The following is a 19,439-nucleotide window of genomic DNA, read 5'->3' on the forward strand; positions in this document are numbered from 1 at the left end:
AAAGCCGGACAGACCCAACAGAGGCCCTACTCCCTCACTCTCCTCTCACCGCTTTCACACACACACCGCTCCTCTCTAACTTTTCCCTTCCCTCGTCTTCCCCCGCCATCATTCCGCCGACCATTTCTACTACGACTTTCTCTGCCATTTCCTGTTCTTCTCCTTTTCTGTCCTCACTTTTCTCCTCCTCTCCTCTCCTCTCCTTCTTATCCGCATAGTCCTGTTGTCGTTGTCGTTGTCGTCGTCGTCGCACCGTCCTTTCCCGCTTCGTCGTCGTCGTCGTCGTCACAGGTACACGAGAAATCGTCCTTCCGCCTAGCAGCGCATCTGCGCCTGTGTCGGCATACCTCGTCAAAAACCAGCCTTCGCGTCCGCGTATGCGCTCTCGACGCTTCCCTCGCTGAAATGGTTCGTTGTCCTCCCGCAATTGTGCTGCAGTTGTTGCTACTGCGGTCCGCAAAAAGTATCTCTGTGCTAACCTTTTCTCCTTCAACAGCTCCGGACTGTCGTCCTGGCGTTCCTCCGCGGTACTCGTTACGCTAACGACCTCACCCCCGACTCGGACATCTACCGTTTCTTCCAATTCTACTCTCTATCTGTAGTACATCGCCCGCAATTGTTCATCCTCTGGGCTTCCTCTCTTGCTTTGGCCCTCGCATATCCATTTCTCTCCTGTCTGTTCAGAGACTTGGTTTCCCCCATCTCCCCTTCCGCCTTTCCCTCAATCTCGCCCTATGGACCATCTCTCGCTCCTGTATCAGACTGGATAATTTGCGCAAACTCCTCCTTTGGATTAAATTCATGTTCAGATTATTCTCCAAATATTGCTGTCAAGCAGGCTTGGATTCGCACTGCATCGGACACTGACCCTCTTCTTTCGAAGCGCATTCTCGACCTTACGTGGACTCTGCAGGACCAATTGCTCGCCGATATACCGCTAGAAAAATGCGTCTTTCTATCTCCAACTCTTTACTGGGAAAATTCGATATCAAAATTCAAAGCAGATCCCGATCCTGTTGATACCCTCATTCGTCAGTGTACATATCATCAAAACTCGAACGTCTTCCCTCACTCTTCTTCATCTTCTTCTCCGTTGTCTTCTTCCCAATCTAGCAACTTGTCAGTACTAATATCTCCTAACGTGGTTTTGGCAGGGTCTGCGTTTGAAAATGATCGACTACTATCTTGTGATGGTTTCATAATCTCATTATTTTGCAACTTGGATCCGTCAGATGGTATCTCATCAAGTACAAGCGATACATGGGAAAGAAACGTCCAATCTTTACAGCAATCTGCTTTCAATGGATCTTTAGAATTAGTTGATATGACCGTATTTAATTCAGGCTCAAAGTCTCGAATAGAGCTTATCCAGGAACTCGATCCTCTGACGCGAAGGGGAAACCTAGTCCTCTTTGCTGGCTATGTGATCACGGTTTTATATCTCATTCTTTCCTTAAGGCGTACAAGAGCTGTACGTTCCAAAGTTGGACTTTTTACTGCTTTCGTGGTAGAGGTATATCTAAATTGTTTTGCTTTTTTATTTTCTCGAATACTAAATCTTCTAGATGTGCCTCTCAATGGCTGGCGCTGCTACTGTTCTCTACCTAATTTCGGTCGACATTTCTCAAGCGCCGAAGCAAGCATTTCCTTTCATATTTGTCGTCATTAGTACCGAAAATATGTTTCGTTTAGTCAATGCCCTCAAATATACAAAGCCTGAACAGCCCGCTACTGTTCGAATCGGAACAGCGCTCGGTCGAGTCGGCTTCCTATCATCAGTTACATACGCTTGTAACTGTGTTTTTCTGTTCATTACAACTCTTTTCTTCTCTTCTCCGTTATCTCAGATTTGTTTTTTTTCCATCGTCGCGCTTATTATCGACTATTTTTTGCATACAACTTATTTTCTCGCAGTTCTTTCAATCGATGTTCGGCGCTTGGAACTGGAAGACCTAATCAAGACCAGCCAGGAAAATCCATCAAGTGACATTGAAGATTCCGATGACGAAACTGCTATCGATCCTCCCGAAACTTCATCTTGGAACCCACTTCCAAAGATTCTGTCATATTTCACTCAAGGTGCTGTGCCAACAACAACAACAGCAGGCGCAACGGTCACCGGAGTGTTTCTCCTCTCACTAAAATTACAATATATGCGATCACCAGATTACGCAGTTTTAGGCCACCAGTGGTCTTTGCATCAATTATATAACAGCTTTGTTCCGGTGGCCGCTCAAGGTACTTCTGTATTTTCTCGATCGACACGGAATAATGGATCTTCAGATACATCGACCGTACTTCCTATGTGGAAATGGTGGAGCTTCTGTAAGCAATTTTTGGGGACTGATATGATCTCATCATTACTTCCTAAGCGGACATCATTAGTTATTCAGTATTATGAACCGGCATATTTCATTTTACATTCTGAAAATAGCAATCTTCCATCTCTTGAAAGCCTTATCCGACCTTCATCAATGCATTCGATTTCACGATTTTCTATGACTTCCGCGCAGGTTATCCGGTACTTTTTTGTTATTGGTCTAGCCGTTGCTTCAGTCGCAGCACTATTGGAATACGTTTTACGAGATGTTCGCGATGAACAGGAGTATGATCCCAGATTTAGTTCTAGTCCGGTTTTCGTTACCAAAGATTTATCTGGCTATCACAGTTTAGATATAGTCATGTTAAATACTTCAGCTAATGGTATGGTTGCATCAATCGGATTGGATCACAAAGTTCTGCTATGGCAGGTGAATTCCCGGCGGACGCAAAAACCCAGCAAAATTCCGCTTCCGGCTGACTCGTGGCCCGTTTCTGCAATGGCATTAGATACTGATGGAAGGTTTCTAGCAATCTGTTTACGATCAGGAACTGTACATTGCTGGAGTATTGCTACTTCTAGGTTTGTATGGTCAGTGGAACTTGCTGGTCTGGTCAATTCGTCTCCACTTGCTACGCTATTTTTAACCGAAAAAGTTCCTGGTATGGTAACTCGGGTTAATTTCATTGTTGTTAGCCGGAGCGGATTTTTGTATCAAATTTCGACGGATTCCACGGGAATTGTATTCGAACACCAGATCTCAAAGGAGCCGCTTGTTTCAGTAGAAAAGCTTTTCACTCCGCGCTTGCCAAAGCGTATTGTCTCAGTATCTCGCTCAGGTGGTATTGTAATTACTATGCTTATTCGTACGACGTGGTTATCGCAACCGCTTGAACTTCGGCCTGGTATGATTCCGACGCTTGAACAGCAGACCGTTGATCCAATATCCGGAGCACTTTCACAGCCATCAACATATACAGCGCCGCCTACTGTTATTCAAGAATCTTGTACCATAATTCCTTTACCACTTATCGGTATGATTCTTCGTGCTCGGGCAATAATGGTTGACCTTATAGATGTGCAAACTGGGACAATTGTGAAAACGTTTCAGATCGCGCCACATCGTCGAGGAACTTTACGAGCCTTTCATGATCATCCTCAGCATTGTCCTTTCTGCGGTTGTTCGACTATCGGTACATTATGTATTGCATATTCGGAGCGTGAATCAGGCATGTTAATCATGCACACCTATGTCAACAGTAATCGTGCGCGGCGTAATATCTGCCTTCGAGTCGAGCGTGATCCTCGCGAGAAGCGATGTATTGGATTTGAAAGTGCGCTAGAACGCCAGCATTGGCTTGAGGGCGTTTCAGGATGGATAGTTACTGACATAAATGTGATAATGGGAATTCGGCGGAAACCCACAATGCTGATTGAGAGTATGGATTCAGAAAGCAAAGTTGTTCGTCAACGCAATTTGGGTCGAAATAGATCTGTCCGGAATGGCGTCAGCAATGGATCTGTAAGAATACCCTCACTGGTTGAGGAACAATGGGAAGGTTGGACGATGAGTATGGACGGTACAGTATGTGCATATGATCTTCGGCCGGACTACAATGAGCGGATGCCACTTAGATATCCGCTCCGAGGATCGCGAACGCACAGAAGGAGTTCTTCAGATTACGATAGTGATGAAGCGTATAGTCATCGTCACCGTCGTCATCGGCATTCTCATACACACCAACATCACCAAGATGAACAAGATCTTCTTGTATCGCATATTGGTCCCGTGTGTAAGCTAGGTCATCGATCTGCCGTGGTTGGCTTTGGAAATACAGTTAAGGTGTTATATTTTGGTTCCGAAGAAATTATTAGTCCAACGGAAGCCACTGGCGAAGAAGAAATCGGCTTAGCATATGCAAGTCGTCGTCGTCGTGTTGGACGACGGTCGACATCTCGCGGGAGCGTAACTAGCTCGCCGGCTGAAAGCCCGATGCGCTCGCCAGTTGGAGGAGGTGGAGGATTGATGAGTGGTGGACTAAATGCATCAAGGTTCTCATCATTGCCAGTCGATACGTTTAAGACTCCAGGTTTGTCTGGCCGTCGAGGGGGTTTGATGGGAGGTGGACTAATGAGTGGGGCAGCCAAACAGAATCTGGGATAAAAGTTCCTTCTCTTCATATTTGACAACTTTCTTTTCTGCCTATTTTCTAATTTTAGTTTTTTTTTTGTTCTTTTATGTTTTGCATTTCTGCCGTGTGCTTGAGCTCAAAAAATGCTGTTTTTGATTTGTAACATACACAGAATAGTCTATTGTTTTTATTGGAAGGATTTCTATTTATTGTTTTTATTATTAATATTATTGTAATTGTTCTGCCTCTGTATCAAATTATGGATTGCGTTGATTATGGTTTGATTATGTTTTTGATACTGATATGGATTCCGAGGTAGATAATTTTTTATTTTTATTTTCGTTTGTTGTAAGATAAAAAGAAAGAATAAGAGCAAAAGATTTGAAATATGAGTGAATAGAGAACGGAGAAGAGAAGTATCAGAGATCGGCTTCAAGACAGGCCTGCTGAGCTTGTAGATTCGAAAACGCAAATCTTCTTTGGAAATCATGGGAGTTTCTGTAGAAGCTGTACTTGAGGTTTGCAGCTCGCCTGGTCATTGACTGTCGATAAATTGGCCGCTTCGCGTATCGGTCACGGAAAAGATCGCAAGTATATTCAGCAATTTCGATATGAGATTTTGAGTATGTGGTATTATCTTTCAAGAATTTATATAGAAGGTCAGAATTATCCTGTTTTGATGCAAGAGGTTTTATTATTTTCACGAAGGAAGCAAATGGCGAGTCAATTTTGGAAGACATCGCAGTCGAGAGTGATAGTTTGGGCACAACACGATGCAGATCTGCCAGTTCGGCTTGAAATTCCATTGGATCATAGCCAAGCGAGGATATGTGAAGCAGAAACTCCCATTCATCTTGCATTACTGCGTAGTCGATAGCTTGGTTAACAGCAGGGATGAAGTCTAGTTCCTGCTGATGAAGTTTGACAAGTCGAGACAGATTCGCAGTATACCTTGAGGGCATCGCGGGCATTCGGATGTAATATAGCATCGGGCCACGGATTAATCGCACGGTCGGTACAAACGGGTTGAAACCTCTGTAAATTAATTTCCGCAAGTGCCGAACCTCTTTTCGTTTCTCATGACGCTGAAGTGATAATTGCACAACCTCTTGATCGGGTAATTCCGGGTACAGATATTTTAGAAAAAATTGTTCCCGGTCAACAATCGTCTGTTTTCGCAATTTTTCCGAATACGACTTCTCTTCCTCTGGTGTTCGGATGCTGTGCGAGCTGAATCTGAATTTCTTGTGCGTCTGCTTTATCAATTCGCATTCGATTCGTTTGTGCAATTGCTGTAGACTCTTCTCATCAGCAGCTCGGGAGGCCCTTCGCAATAATAACTCGTCTAAGTAAGCTTGTTCGAGCACTCGTCTGCACCGAGACTCGTTGTTGATTTTGGCATTTTGGCGGAATTGCGTTCGAATAGTCCGATTCAGCTGTTCACTGTATCGGCCCGTAATATAAGGTGAGTTTTGCTGGCTTAGAATATTTGAATGTCGCAATAATGCCCGATAAAGACCCAATACTGGTGTCCTATGGGAAGATGATAAACGAAGTTTCTTCATGATGCGAAACCATTTAGATGGTTCAGATTTTCTTGGGATTATGACGTTACTTGGGAAAACATGTTGATTGGGAGAATAAAAATGGACAAAATCCTTATTCGACCCAGGGATATACTAAATGTAGGACAAAAATCAAAATGGAACGGTTAATACCAAAAGAAGACAGAAAATCTGGAACTGGATTAAAACGACAACTCGATCACCACCTTTTACCGCAAAAAAAGATATCATCTGGCAAGAAACCTGACAGACTGCAATGCGAATACCTGTTACCTCATAAACAGCTCCGAAGATGCAACATGACGCGACGAGAAACCGAACGTTATTGTGCACAGCATATACTTGTAGATGGAGCAAAAGAAAATGAGCCCAGATCTGAGCGAATATATTGCCCTTTAGATTCGACGCATTCTGTTTGGAAAAAAGACTTGCAGCGACATTTGAAAAAATGCCAGTCCAAGAAGAGTAGTCAACTGCCGACGGATTCGTGGTTTTTGCAAAATGTTAATGATTCACGGCAAGATGGGATCCAAAGCTCAAGCAATCCTATACTCCACAGCGAATATATTGAGTGGATTGGCTTCGTACAAGAAGAATACAACCGAATTGTCACTGAACAGAGCTTGTTACCTGCTAATGAATCGGTTTTGGTGAAAACGGACATGCCATTACTTCAACACTCGGGACTTGACCGGCGTCTATCTGAACTATCAAATCAGAAACATGCAATACAACAAGCTTCACTTATAGCCCACCTAGAGCGATACAATCTTGTCAGACCTGAAAATCATTTTGTCGAGTTTGGTGCCGGCCGTGGTGAACTTTCGCGATATTTACATCAGGTTCTGATCATTGCGAATCATCAAAGGTTATCTGTCAATCCATCGTTTTTACTGGTCGATAGGGCAGGTACCAGGATGAAACTTGACTCAAAGATAGCAAAAGATGCTGCTGAACTTGACTCTTCATGTCGCCATCCGAATGTGAGACGATTCAAAGTCGATATCAAGGACCTTGCATTATATAAAGATGCATGTTTTGAAATGAATCCAGAGAATACTGGTTCTGGCCTAGTCGCAATTTCAAAACATTTGTGCGGTGCTGCTACAGATTTAACGATCCAATGCCTAGCAAACTACTCGAGCAGTGACCGCAACGTAATACCCGTGTCGGGTATTTTGATTGCTTTGTGTTGTCGCCATCGTTGTACTTTCTCAACTTTTCCTCGATCGTATGTTGAGTCACTGCGGCCGATCACTTCTCGAGGATTTGAGATCCTTACCAAAATGACTTCTTGGGCTGTTTGTGGCCGACGGCAAGATAGTAGGCCTGATCAATGTGACCACGTCCATGAACGAGATGCTCCTCTGAACCCTACAACTGAACAGGATAAATATCTACATCCGAGTAAGCTGCCTATTGAAGAGCGGGAAATAATAGGAATAAAGGCTCGTCAAATCATCGATTACGCTCGCGCTCGCCATTTGCAGTCGCTTGGATTTAAAGTAGAACTGGTCAGATATGTCGATCAGTCGGTATCTTCTGAGAATATCTGTCTAATAGCGGTTCCTTAATTCGTGGTTTCATAAACGGTCGGATTTAATATTTAGAATCTTACTCTGTTGTATCAACTTTGGTTTGGATACTATATCTGATTATATTTTATGTAGGAATAGAATTTGGATGACCTTTTATCAGTAATATCAAACTAGCAAGTTATTTCAAATTAAAGATACTTCTCGAATTAAATTTTTTCGTTTGAAATATTCTATTGTTTTGGTTGGTAATACTGGTCAAATGTATTATCACCTTCGATGCTCCTTCCCAAGCCCACCTTGAGATACTACTGCAAATAGTTTCTACAAAATCAGACATAATGTCAATTTACCAGTCGACTTCGAAATCGACTATAGTTACCGAGCTTGAAATTGCCACAACAGTCGAGAATGAAGCAAGAGTCATACAATCGATCAAAGACATTATATCCAACACAGTCTTCCTGATAACTTCTAACGAACTAGTCGTTGATTATCACGATATTTCCCACCAAATCCCAGAACATACGCGCCAGGAATTCGACATCGCAAAAGGCTCACTGAAAAAATTTTCGATCACAGATTCTATTCCTCTGTTTAATGGCTTGCTCCATGCGAAGACCGACTACAATGCTCTATTTTATTACCCGTTCGAGGGCTTACTACTGCTGTCCGTGATAGTTCATTCATCGCTGGGGGTATCTACCGCTTCTGAATGGTTTGTGGAGGTGAAGGCGAACAAAGTCGTTTTACGAGAAACTTGTACGTATTCGGCTGCGTACTTGGTCAAGATGATCGTCGCATCGAATATCGCGGCTTCCCATAAAGGCTTAATGGAGAAGATTGAACAAGAGCTTGAGGCCCACTCCATTGTCACGGCAACCGGGAGTACTATGACTCCGTTAGTATAATTTTCAATCTCGGCTAATATATTTATATCTAATCGACACTGTTTACTGTATAACCCCAAATCACTCTGCAACAATGATCGATGCTGCTCCCATACCCGTTCCAATACACATGGAGGTCACTCCTACTTTCTTTCCTGTCTGATCAAACAGTGAGAGTAACGTAGCAATCTGTCGAGCACCAGTACAACCCAACGGATGGCCAAACGCAATAGCCCCGCCATTGATATTCACTTTCGTACTATCTATTCCGCAGTCGGTGATCGAGAACACGCATTGACTGGCAAATGCTTCATTGATCTCGTAGATATCGACCTCGTCCTTCGAAAGTCCTTGTTTTTTCAAGACTTTTGGGATTGCAATAGCTGGTCCAATACCCATCAACTCCGGAGGACATCCGGCGACCGCACAGTCAACAAACTTACCCTTGATGGGTAACCCGAGCTTCTCCGCAACAGATCTGCGGGCCAGTAGAACAGCCGCAGCTCCATCACTCACTTGCGAAGCATTGCCTGCATGTGTGGATCCTTCCTTCTTGAAAGCAGGCTTGATTCCTCCTAGCGATTGTGCAGTCACACCATAACGAATACCATCATCCTTGTTGACAACAATCTCCTTCTCGTCACCTGTCTTGGGATCCGACCATTTGACCTTTAAAGGAATGATCTCTGCATCAAATTTGCCGGCCTTTTGAGCAGCTTCCGCTTTCTGATATGAAGTAGCGGCAAACTTATCAAGATCTGGCCGCTTTAGACCATACTTCTCTGCTACATTCTCAGATGTAACGCCCATAGGAATCAGACATTTCGCAGCCTCACTGTCGCTGGTCAATAGATCTGAGAAAGGGCTATTCGCACCCGGCCCATAGTTGTTTGACATGCTTTCGACGCCTCCAGCAATACCCACATCAATCTGGCCAGTTGCGATAGCGCGGAAGATATGATCCGTCGCCATGAGACCAGACGAACATTGTCGGTTGATCGCCAAAAATGCGGTCGTATAAGGCAAACCAGCAGCAAGACAGGCAGCGCGATGTTCTGTTGCCCCCGATCCAGGTGCAAGCACATTGCCCACACATACGTCTTCAACAAATTTCGGATCTACTCCGGTCTTCTCGATAAGGCCCTTCAGCACGCCCACGAGCAGATCGGCGCCTGCTGTATCTTTGAAACCTCCTCGGCCACCCTTTGTCAGTGCAGTACGGTAGGCTCCGCAAATTACAACATCGTCAGGGTGCTTTTCAATAATTTTGGATTTGGCTGAAATTTCGTTCGGACTGAGCTGGGCAGCCAATGCGGATAATCGTGCGGAGGCCATGATGCAAATTGTGCGCAATACTTGTTCACTAAATTGATTCAAATGCTAGAATATAATAACTGAAATATTCTGATCTGTGCGCTTTTAAAGATCTTCCCAAGTATCAAGCGGGGATTTCGGTTAAAATATAGGGTCCTTCTCTGCCAGGCTTTGGCCTCGGACCGAGGCATCTGCTGTTCCTCGCGTCTCAAGTCAGTCTGACCTTTCCCCCCCGCAATACACGTGACCCTTTCACATGAAGGCCAATGACGTTTTGCAAACAGTATATTTAATTCCTTGTACTTGGATTCTAAACTTGAAAGCAGACTTGATAATTATTAAATTGTCTAGACTGATGGATGAAAAGATGAAAAAGGAAATTTAGCAAGATTCGTATCCGAGGTTCATGCCTGGTCTGGTCTACCAGTGGTTCGAAATAATTGAGCGAGATAGAAACCTGAACTTGACGGAAACTTAATGCGATCTTTGCTCCTAATGACTTAGCTGATATTTTTATTGAGTCTACGTATCCATTTTACGATTTTACATCCATTCGCCTACAATCATATTCAATTTCTATCTTTATCGCACTCTCAATCCTACTTCACACCTTTGGTCCCTTAATTCTCCCAATTGCGCCAGCTCGCTACGCATCACATGACTATACTTGCATCGGATTAGGGTTAATCAGTTGTCGTGGCAACGTAAACAGTACACATTATACCAACAGAAGTCTTGTTGCTTCGCGAATTGAGCTGACGAGCACTCCTGAATAGCAGCTTGAGCTACATATATTTTCGCACTAGAATTGGCAAAGCTATCTGCAAAAAAATTAACCATCAGTCATTAATTTTGATTTGTTCAATAATTGAACCTTCAAAATTACTACTGTGAGAGAACAGCATCTGATGACTCGGTCGACTCGGTCAACTAAGCGCGAGGGCACTCCTCCCCCAGATGCATCTGTTGATCATGACTCTCATATAATAGCATCTAGCACCCGAGTACTGCGATCGCATTCTAAGAGCGTACTAAATACGGATGACTTTACACAGCTATCACCGATTAAACGTACGACTTCAAGCTCTACCTCACGTCGAACTTCAAGATCAAGAAAGAGCGAAAGCCCCATAAAAGCGGAATCGAAGATCACGAAAACAGACGATCCTGCAAACTTCGAGATCTCGCCAAAAGTTGTTAGAGCTACACCACTCTTCCGTGTAACTCGGTCAAACTCAGGTCAACTGCAAGACTTTCCTGTGATACCTTCTTCTATCCTGGAATCCTCAGAAGAGAATCACTCTTCTTCTACTAGAAAACAGAAACGTGCTTCTGCTTCCCCTCGTAAACGCAAAAGTTCTCGTACTCATGAGAATGTCGCGGTTGTCGAAGAACAGCAAATGACTGAAGACGCTCAAACTAATTCTATCCAAGAGTCGACTATATTACCAGAAGTGAAACTTCCAGCTCAAAAAAATGAAGATTTCCAACCACATCTCAGAGATAGCTCCAATGATGTTTCAATAAATATATCAACAAGCAGCGAATCTTTTGCTGAAAACACAGATCACGACATGCTTGTCTCGGATAATGTCACATCCGAAGAGCTTTCTCTACCTGAGACTTCCTCACTCAGTTCATCGTCTGAAGAAGTTTTTGTCAGCACGTCCAGCGAAATGGGATTACATACAGAATCACACCAAATTTCTTTAGGTCCTCATCTTGATCCTAATGACTCCCTCGCCATTATCAGTCCTTCGAAGGTCGAAGACCCTTTATTAGTTGCACCTCATCAAACTGACTTTCAAAACAGCCCTATAAGCACTAATACTGAATCAAATGAAACTTCAACATTGGAGCAATCTATTTGTTATACTGAGCAACTATTTTCTCCGGGAACAAATATGGCTTTGGATCAGTCTCTCTTTACTTCTCCTGTCATAAGTCAAGCAAGTATGCTAGCCCGACTCAAATAGCTGTAGGCTTGCTAACTATTTCATAGCTTTGAATGATCCTAATTTTTCAGAAATTCTTAGGCCTTCACGTCGATCCATGAATGATGCGAAAGTTAAGCTCGAACAATACGAGCGTGTCCAGCGGCTGTTCAATGTTGCCCATATACCCAAACGACCATCTTCGCTAGCCTATTCTCGGGCCGCCTATGCGGATTCTTCATCTGAAATGACAGCTTCGGATATTGCTTTGTCTGATTATTCCTGCTCTCCTGTTCCAGCTATAGCTGCAGATCAATCAGCTACTGCTATCGAATCAGATTCTGAGACAGATCAATTCATGGATACAGTCGAATTTTTGGAAACGCCAGATTTCTCTGAGATCGAAGCGGAAATTACTTTAGATGATAAGGCTGCTTCTAATCCTACTAGTCGAGTAATTAAAGGGAATGCGCCGGGGACGAATTTAGATATAGAAGGAAATAGTTCGTCAGCGCTGCAGGAAGATCACGAAGATCACAGTGACGAATCTATGCACTCAGCCCAGGGAGATGCTTCAGTGGATTCGCTTGAGGAGTTGACTCAGAGTGACGGACTTTCTTCCTGTGCTGATGCAGACATATCTGAGACGCTGCCGGAGAACATCGCTCACTGGGAGAGACAAATGCGCCGAAGTGAGCCTGAGCACTGGACCGCTTCCGCTATGGCGACTCCAGCCAGCACTCCGTTATCCCGGTGTGGCAGCCCTTCTCTTCCTTCAATCACTTCTCAGCTCTTTCTACTTTCAAACAGGGGCTTGTCACCGAGTCCCAGAAGAAATCCGTCTCCAAAAAAATCCCCGGTTCGACAACTTTTTACCGCTTCCGGATCTCCGAAAAAAGCATCAGAGCTGAGTGCGACTGTAGCTTCGATTATTCCAAATATTTCTAAAGAGCCTGAGTTACACGGGCAGGTCAAAACCGAAGAGGTGGAAGTGACTGATTATGAGACTACTATGAAAGTGATATCTGAAGACAATGAAGCTGATAACAACCTTACAGTCGAAATAGGTGCCTCAGCTTCTATCTCGTTCCCAAGAAAGTCTACAGAACAAGAGGCTTCTCCGAATACTTCTGAGAATCAAAATGTCGCACAACAGAGTGCCTGCCGACCTAGCACGCCAGAGAGGGATGATTCATTACTCAGCACTGATAAATCCGGTCTGAATATTTCTGTTTTTAAAGAACCTACAACGCCATCCAGATTTTCTCCCATGAAGCTCTTGAATATTTTCCGCAGGTCACCAACTAAGCAGATTACCTTAGAAAATCTTGAAGTTCCGGAGTCTGAGCTAGACGAGAGCGAATTTGTTGAAGAGGAACGTGAAATTTCACTTAGCCCGTCTATCAGCTTGAAATCTGGTACTAAGATCGATGACCTGACGGAATCAAGAGAGATAAAAGAGAGCACAAGTGATTCAAAGTTAGTTAAGCAAGAGTTAACTTCGATGTTCAGTCATGCGAGCAATCCAGAAGAAGAAGCTGAAGAAGAAAATTCCGAAGATAATTCAAAACAAAAGATATCAATGGTCCAGCTTGGTGATATTAGCCAAAATTTGGCTGAGGTAACTTCGATATGTGAAGAATCCGAATCGGAACCACGAATTGAAAGCGAGTCTGAAGCTGCCAAAGACCAGATCACAGAAAACTCCAATGAGGCCATAACTCTTGAAGATGTTTCAGATCGGACAGATGAAAATATTGACTATGCTTCCATGCTTACTTCAGATATAAGCTTGGACAAATGGGCCGAAATGAATACACGGGTTAAGCAATCTTCTATAAATCAGCTTAAAACATCATCCACGAAGATCGTTGAATCAGGATCACCGTCGACGCCTTTATCGTCTAAACGTTCTTCAACGGCTACTGTCCAGGGCCGTCAACCTCGAAAACCTCAGCCTGCGACGCCTGCACGAACATCGACTCGTTCGTGGAAGCGAAAAGCAGAGCTCGCAAGTTCGTCTTCTATTCCTGTCCCTGCTCGAGGCAATGACACTCCACGGTCCACGCGGTCGCTACGTTCTCGATCAGGAAACGATCGAGCGGTCGCTCCAGCTATGGATAGCTCTAGTTACAACCGAACAGGACCATTATCGGCAATTACAGCACAGAATTCAAGACTCAATAACGGATACGAGAATAATATCATTCCACAGTATGAGTACATGAATGGAGAACGGCCAACTTCACCTCCTCCGGAAAGGAAAAGAAGGAGAATGTATGAAAGTCCGTTGGCGCGTTCCCGTACAGTCACATTTGTTGATCGCTCCGATGAGAACAGTGTGCCAGCGAGAGGAAGAAAACGAAGAACAGAGATAGACGCGAAAATTAGAGAGGTGCATGAAACACCCTCTAGGTCAATCATTAAGGTTAGTTTTTAACTAGTACATCTCGAGAAGGAGAAAGACTAGGAACTAACAATTTCAAAGACTTCTATGTTTCAGCAAGACGAATTTGGGAATGCAATGAATGTTCCTACGCCAGTCGCTGGGACGACAGTGACGGTCCGACATAAGGTATACTTGGGCAGTAATGAAACCGAAGAGCCTGTTCGATATATGCGTAAGGAAACGCGTTCCACCAGCAACAAGCGAAGAGCACTAGAGGCGGGAGGTCGGAAAAAGTAGAACAAAAGTGAAAATCACAGGACGAATGTATATTAATGTAGTTAATTTTTAATTTCGTTGAATAGTAATAGATACAATTATATTTCAAGAGAGTATTTACAGCGGATCAGAAAGCGGAAACAGAGAAAGACGTACCCATAAACTAACGTCTTCGTTGCTTTTGGTTCGGCTTTGCCTTTGTCGGTGGGACCGTATTCGCTGAAATGTGATCCAAGATGATTTTCTTGACCATGGGAGGCATAGAAGCATTATAATTGAGCGCTGAACCAAAAGGCTGATCCTCTGCAACAATCCATCTAGAGTAATCTCCAGAAACTTCCGAAATTTGTATATCTTGGTCGTACTGGATTTGTTTCGGAGAAGTTTCGAGAGATTCAAAAACAGCAGGCGTAAGCGAAGAGAGATTTGCAGGAGAGTTATGGTTAAGTGGAAGACTGCCATAAACTTCATTTAAGTCAATCATGTTAGGTGCATCCTGAATAGCCTGGCTGTATAGTTCGAGGGCTTCTTTTTTCGTTTCGGGCACTCTGCCGTAGTTTTTTGCAACGTACTCGCCGAGTTGTTCATCCTGGATACCCCGCTGGAGGAGCGTTTTATAAGATTGCCCGAGTTCTGCAAGCTGTTGTAGTTCTAAGCGCTGGTCGCCGGTGAGTTTGCTCAATAAAATTTTGTTTGCCTCTGTATCGGCCGCAGTATTCTCCTGAAATGAGATTTCCGTTTTCTCAGAAACTGGACTATCATCGTAGTCTCGGTAGTCGTTGTAATCGTCGTCATTATTATTGAGTGCTTCTTCTTCTACCTCATCATATTCTTCGCGAGGAATAGTATAGCGAACTTTACGAGACGGAGAAGGCGATGAAGTCTGAAGGGAAGAATTCTGAATTGTAGGTTCATCAGTAGTCTCGTTGTCGCCGTCAGTGGTCAGGCGAGTACGTTCGTTTCCTTCCGATCCATCTTCAGAGGCATCCAAATTTCTTGGCTGGAATGTGCGACTTTGCCTTGTCCGTGAACGTGAGCTTGCAAGTCTCCTCTGTTGAAAATCAGCGGTGCAGGGGTTGCATATGGTAAAACTGGATGCTAGCTTTCCGATTGGCAATCTAGGCTGCCCCGACTTTCTGAATCCTGAGGAGACTACGAGTCGTAGCATGTCTTAATATTCCGAGGCGGAAGAACTCGAGTTGCGTTAGACTAGAAGTAATAATGAATCCGAATTAAGTGAGTCTTGTTTGGCAATTCTTAGACACTGTGATAATAATCAAATAAGTCTATACCAAAAAAATTGATGGACTACAAATGTTTTCTCGTCCTTGAACAAATGTGAAAAAGTGCGTGTTTTGAGTGCGAAAGTTAGAGTTTAGAGACTTGAGGGACGGAGTGAACTAGCAGTCTGTAGTTGGTAGCGCACGCAATACGGCGAAATACTAAAAATTACAGGCCGTCCATCTAGACAATCTTATATTCAACATAATTATTCTCCAAGATTATCCGCAATCATCTTGCTTTTATTTTTAATTTTTATTTTTTTAATTCGATGTGGATCGGTGAGGGAACTTTGCTCACTATCGTCAGTTCATGCAGAATATGACGAAAGCCTACACCATTCGGTCAACTTTTATAATATTTTCATTGCTTCCTTCAAAGCCGACAACCCTTGAGATTCAAATAAATATTCAATCTTCGACTTGTACATATCTCGTTCACATAGACAAAGTAGTCACAAATACAAACGCCATACAAAGGTAACCAAGTCATAGCAGATGGGTCATGTACCAGTCTGCGGAAGACAGCACGGCGCTGGTATCAGGCTTCTGGACCTTATCAAAGCCGGCGGATGCCCAGCCAATGAAAGGCCTGGACGGACAAAATAGCCGGCGGCCGCAGAGCCCCTACAGGTGCTCTACTTTCTCTTGCTCTTCCAATCTTCTTTTGTTTATTTGTCTTTTCATAGTTGTTCAACTGCATCGTTTAATTCTATTTCTTTTCATATAGAATTAATAGACAAAATGGGAAAAGAAGCCTTTTTCCGTAAGTTCTTTTTCGTGGAGGATTTTTGATATGAATGAGTTTGTTAACATGATTTTTGTACAGGCTCCGCGGAGATGTCCTTGGTGCAGCTCTACATCGCTACCGAAGTCGGTCGTGAAGTTGTTGCTGCCCTTGGTGAGCTCGGTTCTGTTCAGTTCCGTGACTTGAACGCCGATGTCAACTCTTTCCAGCGTACTTTCGTAAAGGAGATTCGTCGTCTTGATAACGTCGAGCGTCAGCTCCGTTTCTTCAGCACACAAATCGAGAAGGCTGGCATTAAGGTCAAGAAGATTGATGGTTATGCTGATGTTACTGCTGCTCCTCACGCAACTGAAATTGATCGTCTTGCAGTTCGCACTGACGACCTTGAGGAGCGTGTTAACCAGCTTCTTGAGTCTCACGAGCGTCTTACAAAGAAGCAAGTCGAGCTTTTGGAACTTCGCCATGTCCTCATCGAGGCTGGTGCCTTCTTCGACCGTGCTCATAATGTCCCTGAGGAGCTCCGTGCTTCTCTTGACAATGATAACGCTCCTCTTCTTGAGTCTGATGTTGAACAGGGTACTTCCGCTAACCCTGCTACTTTCCAAGCTATGAATGTTGGTTTCGTCGCAGGTGTCATTCCCCGTGAAAAGATGACTACGTTTGAGCGCATTTTGTGGCGTTCGTTGCGTGGTAATCTTTTCCTTAACACCACTGAGATTGCTGAGACCATTAAGGATCCTAAGACCGATGAAGCTATTGAGAAGAACGTGTTTGTTGTCTTTGCTCATGGTTCAGGTATCCTCAGCAAGATCCGCAAGATCGCCGAGTCACTTGAGGCAGACCTCTATTCTATTGATGAGGATGCTTCCATCCGTCGCGAGCAGGTTACTGAAGTTAACTCTAACATTTCTGATGTAGAGGAAGTTGTTGCCACTACGGAGGCCACTCTTACTGCTGAGCTTCAGTCTATCGCTGAGCAAATTGCTTCCTGGATGGTCGTTGTCAAGAAGGAGAAGGCTATTTATGCTGCTCTCAATCTCTTCAACTATGATCAATCACGTAAGTCTTTGATTGCTGAGGGTTGGTGTGCCACTGATGACCTTCCTGTTGTCAAGACCACTCTTTCGGAAGTCACTGAGCGTGCTGGACTTCAAGTTCCTTCTATTGTGAATGAGCTTTCTACCACCAAGACTCCTCCTACCTACTACAGAACAAACAAGTTCACTGAGTCTTTCCAGAATATCATTGATGCATATGGTGTTTCTCAATACCGTGAGGTTAACCCTGGTCTGCCTGCGATTATCACTTTTCCCTTCATGTTCGCAATCATGTTTGGTGATCTTGGTCATGGTGCTATCATGTTCCTTGCGGCTCTCGCTATGGTTCTCTACGAGAAGCGTCTTATGAGAGCCGAACGTGACGAGATTTTCGATATGGCTTTCACTGGTCGCTACATTATTCTGCTCATGGGTGCATTCTCCATGTACACTGGTCTTATCTATAACGATATCTTCTCCAAGTCTATGACCATCTTCAAGCCTGGTTGGGAATGGCCTTATACTTGGAATGAGGGTGATCTCATTATGGCTAACTCAACTGGTGTCTATGCTTTCGGTATTGATCCTACCTGGCACGGAGCTGACAACTCACTCATCTTCTCTAACTCTTACAAGATGAAGTTGTCTATCGTCATGGGTTTCGTCCATATGCTTTACTCTCTCTTCTTTTCTCTGGTCAACGCACGCTTTTACAAGAAGGGTATTGATATTGTCGGTAACTTTATTCCTGGATTCCTTTTCTTGGTTTCCATTTTTGGTTATCTTTCTTTCATCATCGTTTTTAAGTGGGCTAATGACTGGATTGGCACTAGCCGTGTCGCCCCTGGTCTTCTTAACACTCTTATTGATATGTTTTTGTCTCCTGGAAATGTTACTGACCTTCTTTATCCTGGCCAGCCAACTGTCCAGGTTGCCCTTGTTCTCCTTGCTGTTGCTTGTGTGCCTTGGATGCTTTTGCTTAAGCCTCTCTATCTTCGTCGTGTTAACAACAAGAAGTCTAAGGCTGGTTACCAGGACATTGCTTCTCAGGAGGTTACTCGTCTTTCTTTTGAGGAGGAGGGTGAGACTGCCTCTCCTGTTGTTATGGAGGAGATGCATGAGGAGCATGAGTTTGAGTTCGGTGATGTTATGATCCACCAGGTCATTCACACCATTGAATTCTGCCTTAACTGTGTTTCCCACACAGCATCTTATCTCCGTCTTTGGGCTTTGTCCTTGGCTCACGCACAACTTTCCACTGTCTTGTGGAGCATGACTCTTGAGCGTGCTTTCAAGATGGAGGGCGGTCTTGGTGTTATTATGGCATTTATTCTTTTTGCCGCTTGGTTTGCTCTTACGATTGCAGTCCTTGTTATTATGGAAGGTACTTCTGCTATGCTTCATTCGCTCCGTCTCCACTGGGTCGAGGCTATGTCTAAGCATTTCATCGGTGATGGCACTCCATTCCAGCCTTTCTTCTTCAAGACTGTTCTTGAGGATCCTGCTATGTAAGGTATTTTTGTCAATAAATTAGGTTATTTTATTGATAGGGGAGTTAAAATGTTTTTTTTTTTCTTACTGAATTTGGACGAAAGTTGTACCTGAATAGATAGATTGGTACTAATGAACACTTTTTTTGTGTGGTTTTATAGATAAAGGGTTACTCAGATCTTTTATGGATTGTTGAAGAGTTCGTAGGATTTCCTGAAGGTGTTTTTACTTTTTCTCGTTGATAGACTTTAAACTGGCTTGGTGTTAATGAAAAGTTGATGAAAAACCAATACAACATATAAGTCTTTTCATAGAGAGTGAGCAAAGGTTACTACCAATTTAGTTCTAGTACTGGGAAGTTTTGTATATGTAACAAGTCCCGGATCAGATTTATAAAAAAGATCTTACAGCCGGTATCATGTTAAAAGAAACAGATAATAGTATATTATACACCGCTGATAATCGTACAAAGCACAGACCAGAACTAAAACCTTCAGAAATATAGGAGTTGTAATCAAGAACAGAAAT

General features: G+C 43.6%; 7 protein-coding genes across 7 annotated transcripts; 4 read left to right on the plus strand and 3 right to left on the minus strand.

The window, feature by feature from the left end:
* Positions 1-133: 133 nt before the first annotated feature.
* On the plus strand, positions 134-4,781 carry V1516DRAFT_586022 (sterol-sensing domain of SREBP cleavage-activation-domain-containing protein). Its single transcript, XM_066919262.1, has 3 exons — positions 134-408; positions 497-1,513; positions 1,566-4,781. The coding sequence occupies exons 1-3, from the start codon at positions 406-408 to the stop codon at positions 4,482-4,484; spliced, it is 3,939 nt and encodes a 1,312-aa protein (XP_066775203.1). The 5' UTR covers positions 134-405; the 3' UTR covers positions 4,485-4,781.
* On the minus strand, positions 4,636-6,114 carry V1516DRAFT_681667 (uncharacterized protein). Its single transcript, XM_066923276.1, has one exon. The coding sequence runs from the start codon at positions 6,015-6,017 to the stop codon at positions 4,872-4,874; it is 1,146 nt and encodes a 381-aa protein (XP_066775204.1). The 5' UTR covers positions 6,018-6,114; the 3' UTR covers positions 4,636-4,871.
* A 202-nt stretch (positions 6,115-6,316) lies between these two features.
* On the plus strand, positions 6,317-7,591 carry V1516DRAFT_687792 (methyltransferase TRM13-domain-containing protein; the record flags this gene model as incomplete). The annotated part of the gene is made up of 1 exon (XM_066923751.1): positions 6,317-7,591. The coding sequence occupies one exon, from the start codon at positions 6,317-6,319 to the stop codon at positions 7,589-7,591; it is 1,275 nt and encodes a 424-aa protein (XP_066775205.1).
* Positions 7,592-8,415: 824 nt separating this feature from the next.
* V1516DRAFT_681670 (Thiolase, N-terminal domain-containing protein) lies at positions 8,416-9,928 on the minus strand. Its single transcript, XM_066923277.1, has one exon. The coding sequence runs from the start codon at positions 9,775-9,777 to the stop codon at positions 8,524-8,526; it is 1,254 nt and encodes a 417-aa protein (XP_066775206.1). The 5' UTR covers positions 9,778-9,928; the 3' UTR covers positions 8,416-8,523.
* Positions 9,929-10,481: 553 nt separating this feature from the next.
* On the plus strand, positions 10,482-14,449 carry V1516DRAFT_681672 (uncharacterized protein). The gene is made up of 2 exons (XM_066923278.1): positions 10,482-11,709; positions 11,759-14,449. Exons 1-2 carry the CDS (start codon positions 10,665-10,667, stop codon positions 14,128-14,130), a joined length of 3,417 nt encoding a protein of 1,138 aa, XP_066775207.1. The 5' UTR covers positions 10,482-10,664; the 3' UTR covers positions 14,131-14,449.
* V1516DRAFT_681674 (uncharacterized protein) lies at positions 14,268-15,767 on the minus strand. The gene has a single exon (XM_066923279.1). The coding sequence runs from the start codon at positions 15,521-15,523 to the stop codon at positions 14,519-14,521; it is 1,005 nt and encodes a 334-aa protein (XP_066775208.1). The 5' UTR covers positions 15,524-15,767; the 3' UTR covers positions 14,268-14,518.
* Positions 15,768-16,295: 528 nt separating this feature from the next.
* V1516DRAFT_656568 (V-type ATPase, V0 complex, 116kDa subunit family) lies at positions 16,296-19,430 on the plus strand. The gene is made up of 2 exons (XM_066920343.1): positions 16,296-16,401; positions 16,465-19,430. Exons 1-2 carry the CDS (start codon positions 16,380-16,382, stop codon positions 18,930-18,932), a joined length of 2,490 nt encoding a protein of 829 aa, XP_066775209.1. The 5' UTR covers positions 16,296-16,379; the 3' UTR covers positions 18,933-19,430.
* The last annotated feature ends 9 nt before the right edge of the window (positions 19,431-19,439 follow it).

Source organism: Lipomyces oligophaga (assembly GCF_038497815.1).
Source record: "Lipomyces oligophaga strain CBS 7107 unplaced genomic scaffold V1516scaffold_9, whole genome shotgun sequence".
NCBI lineage: Eukaryota > Fungi > Ascomycota > Lipomycetes > Lipomycetales > Lipomycetaceae > Lipomyces > [Lipomyces] oligophaga.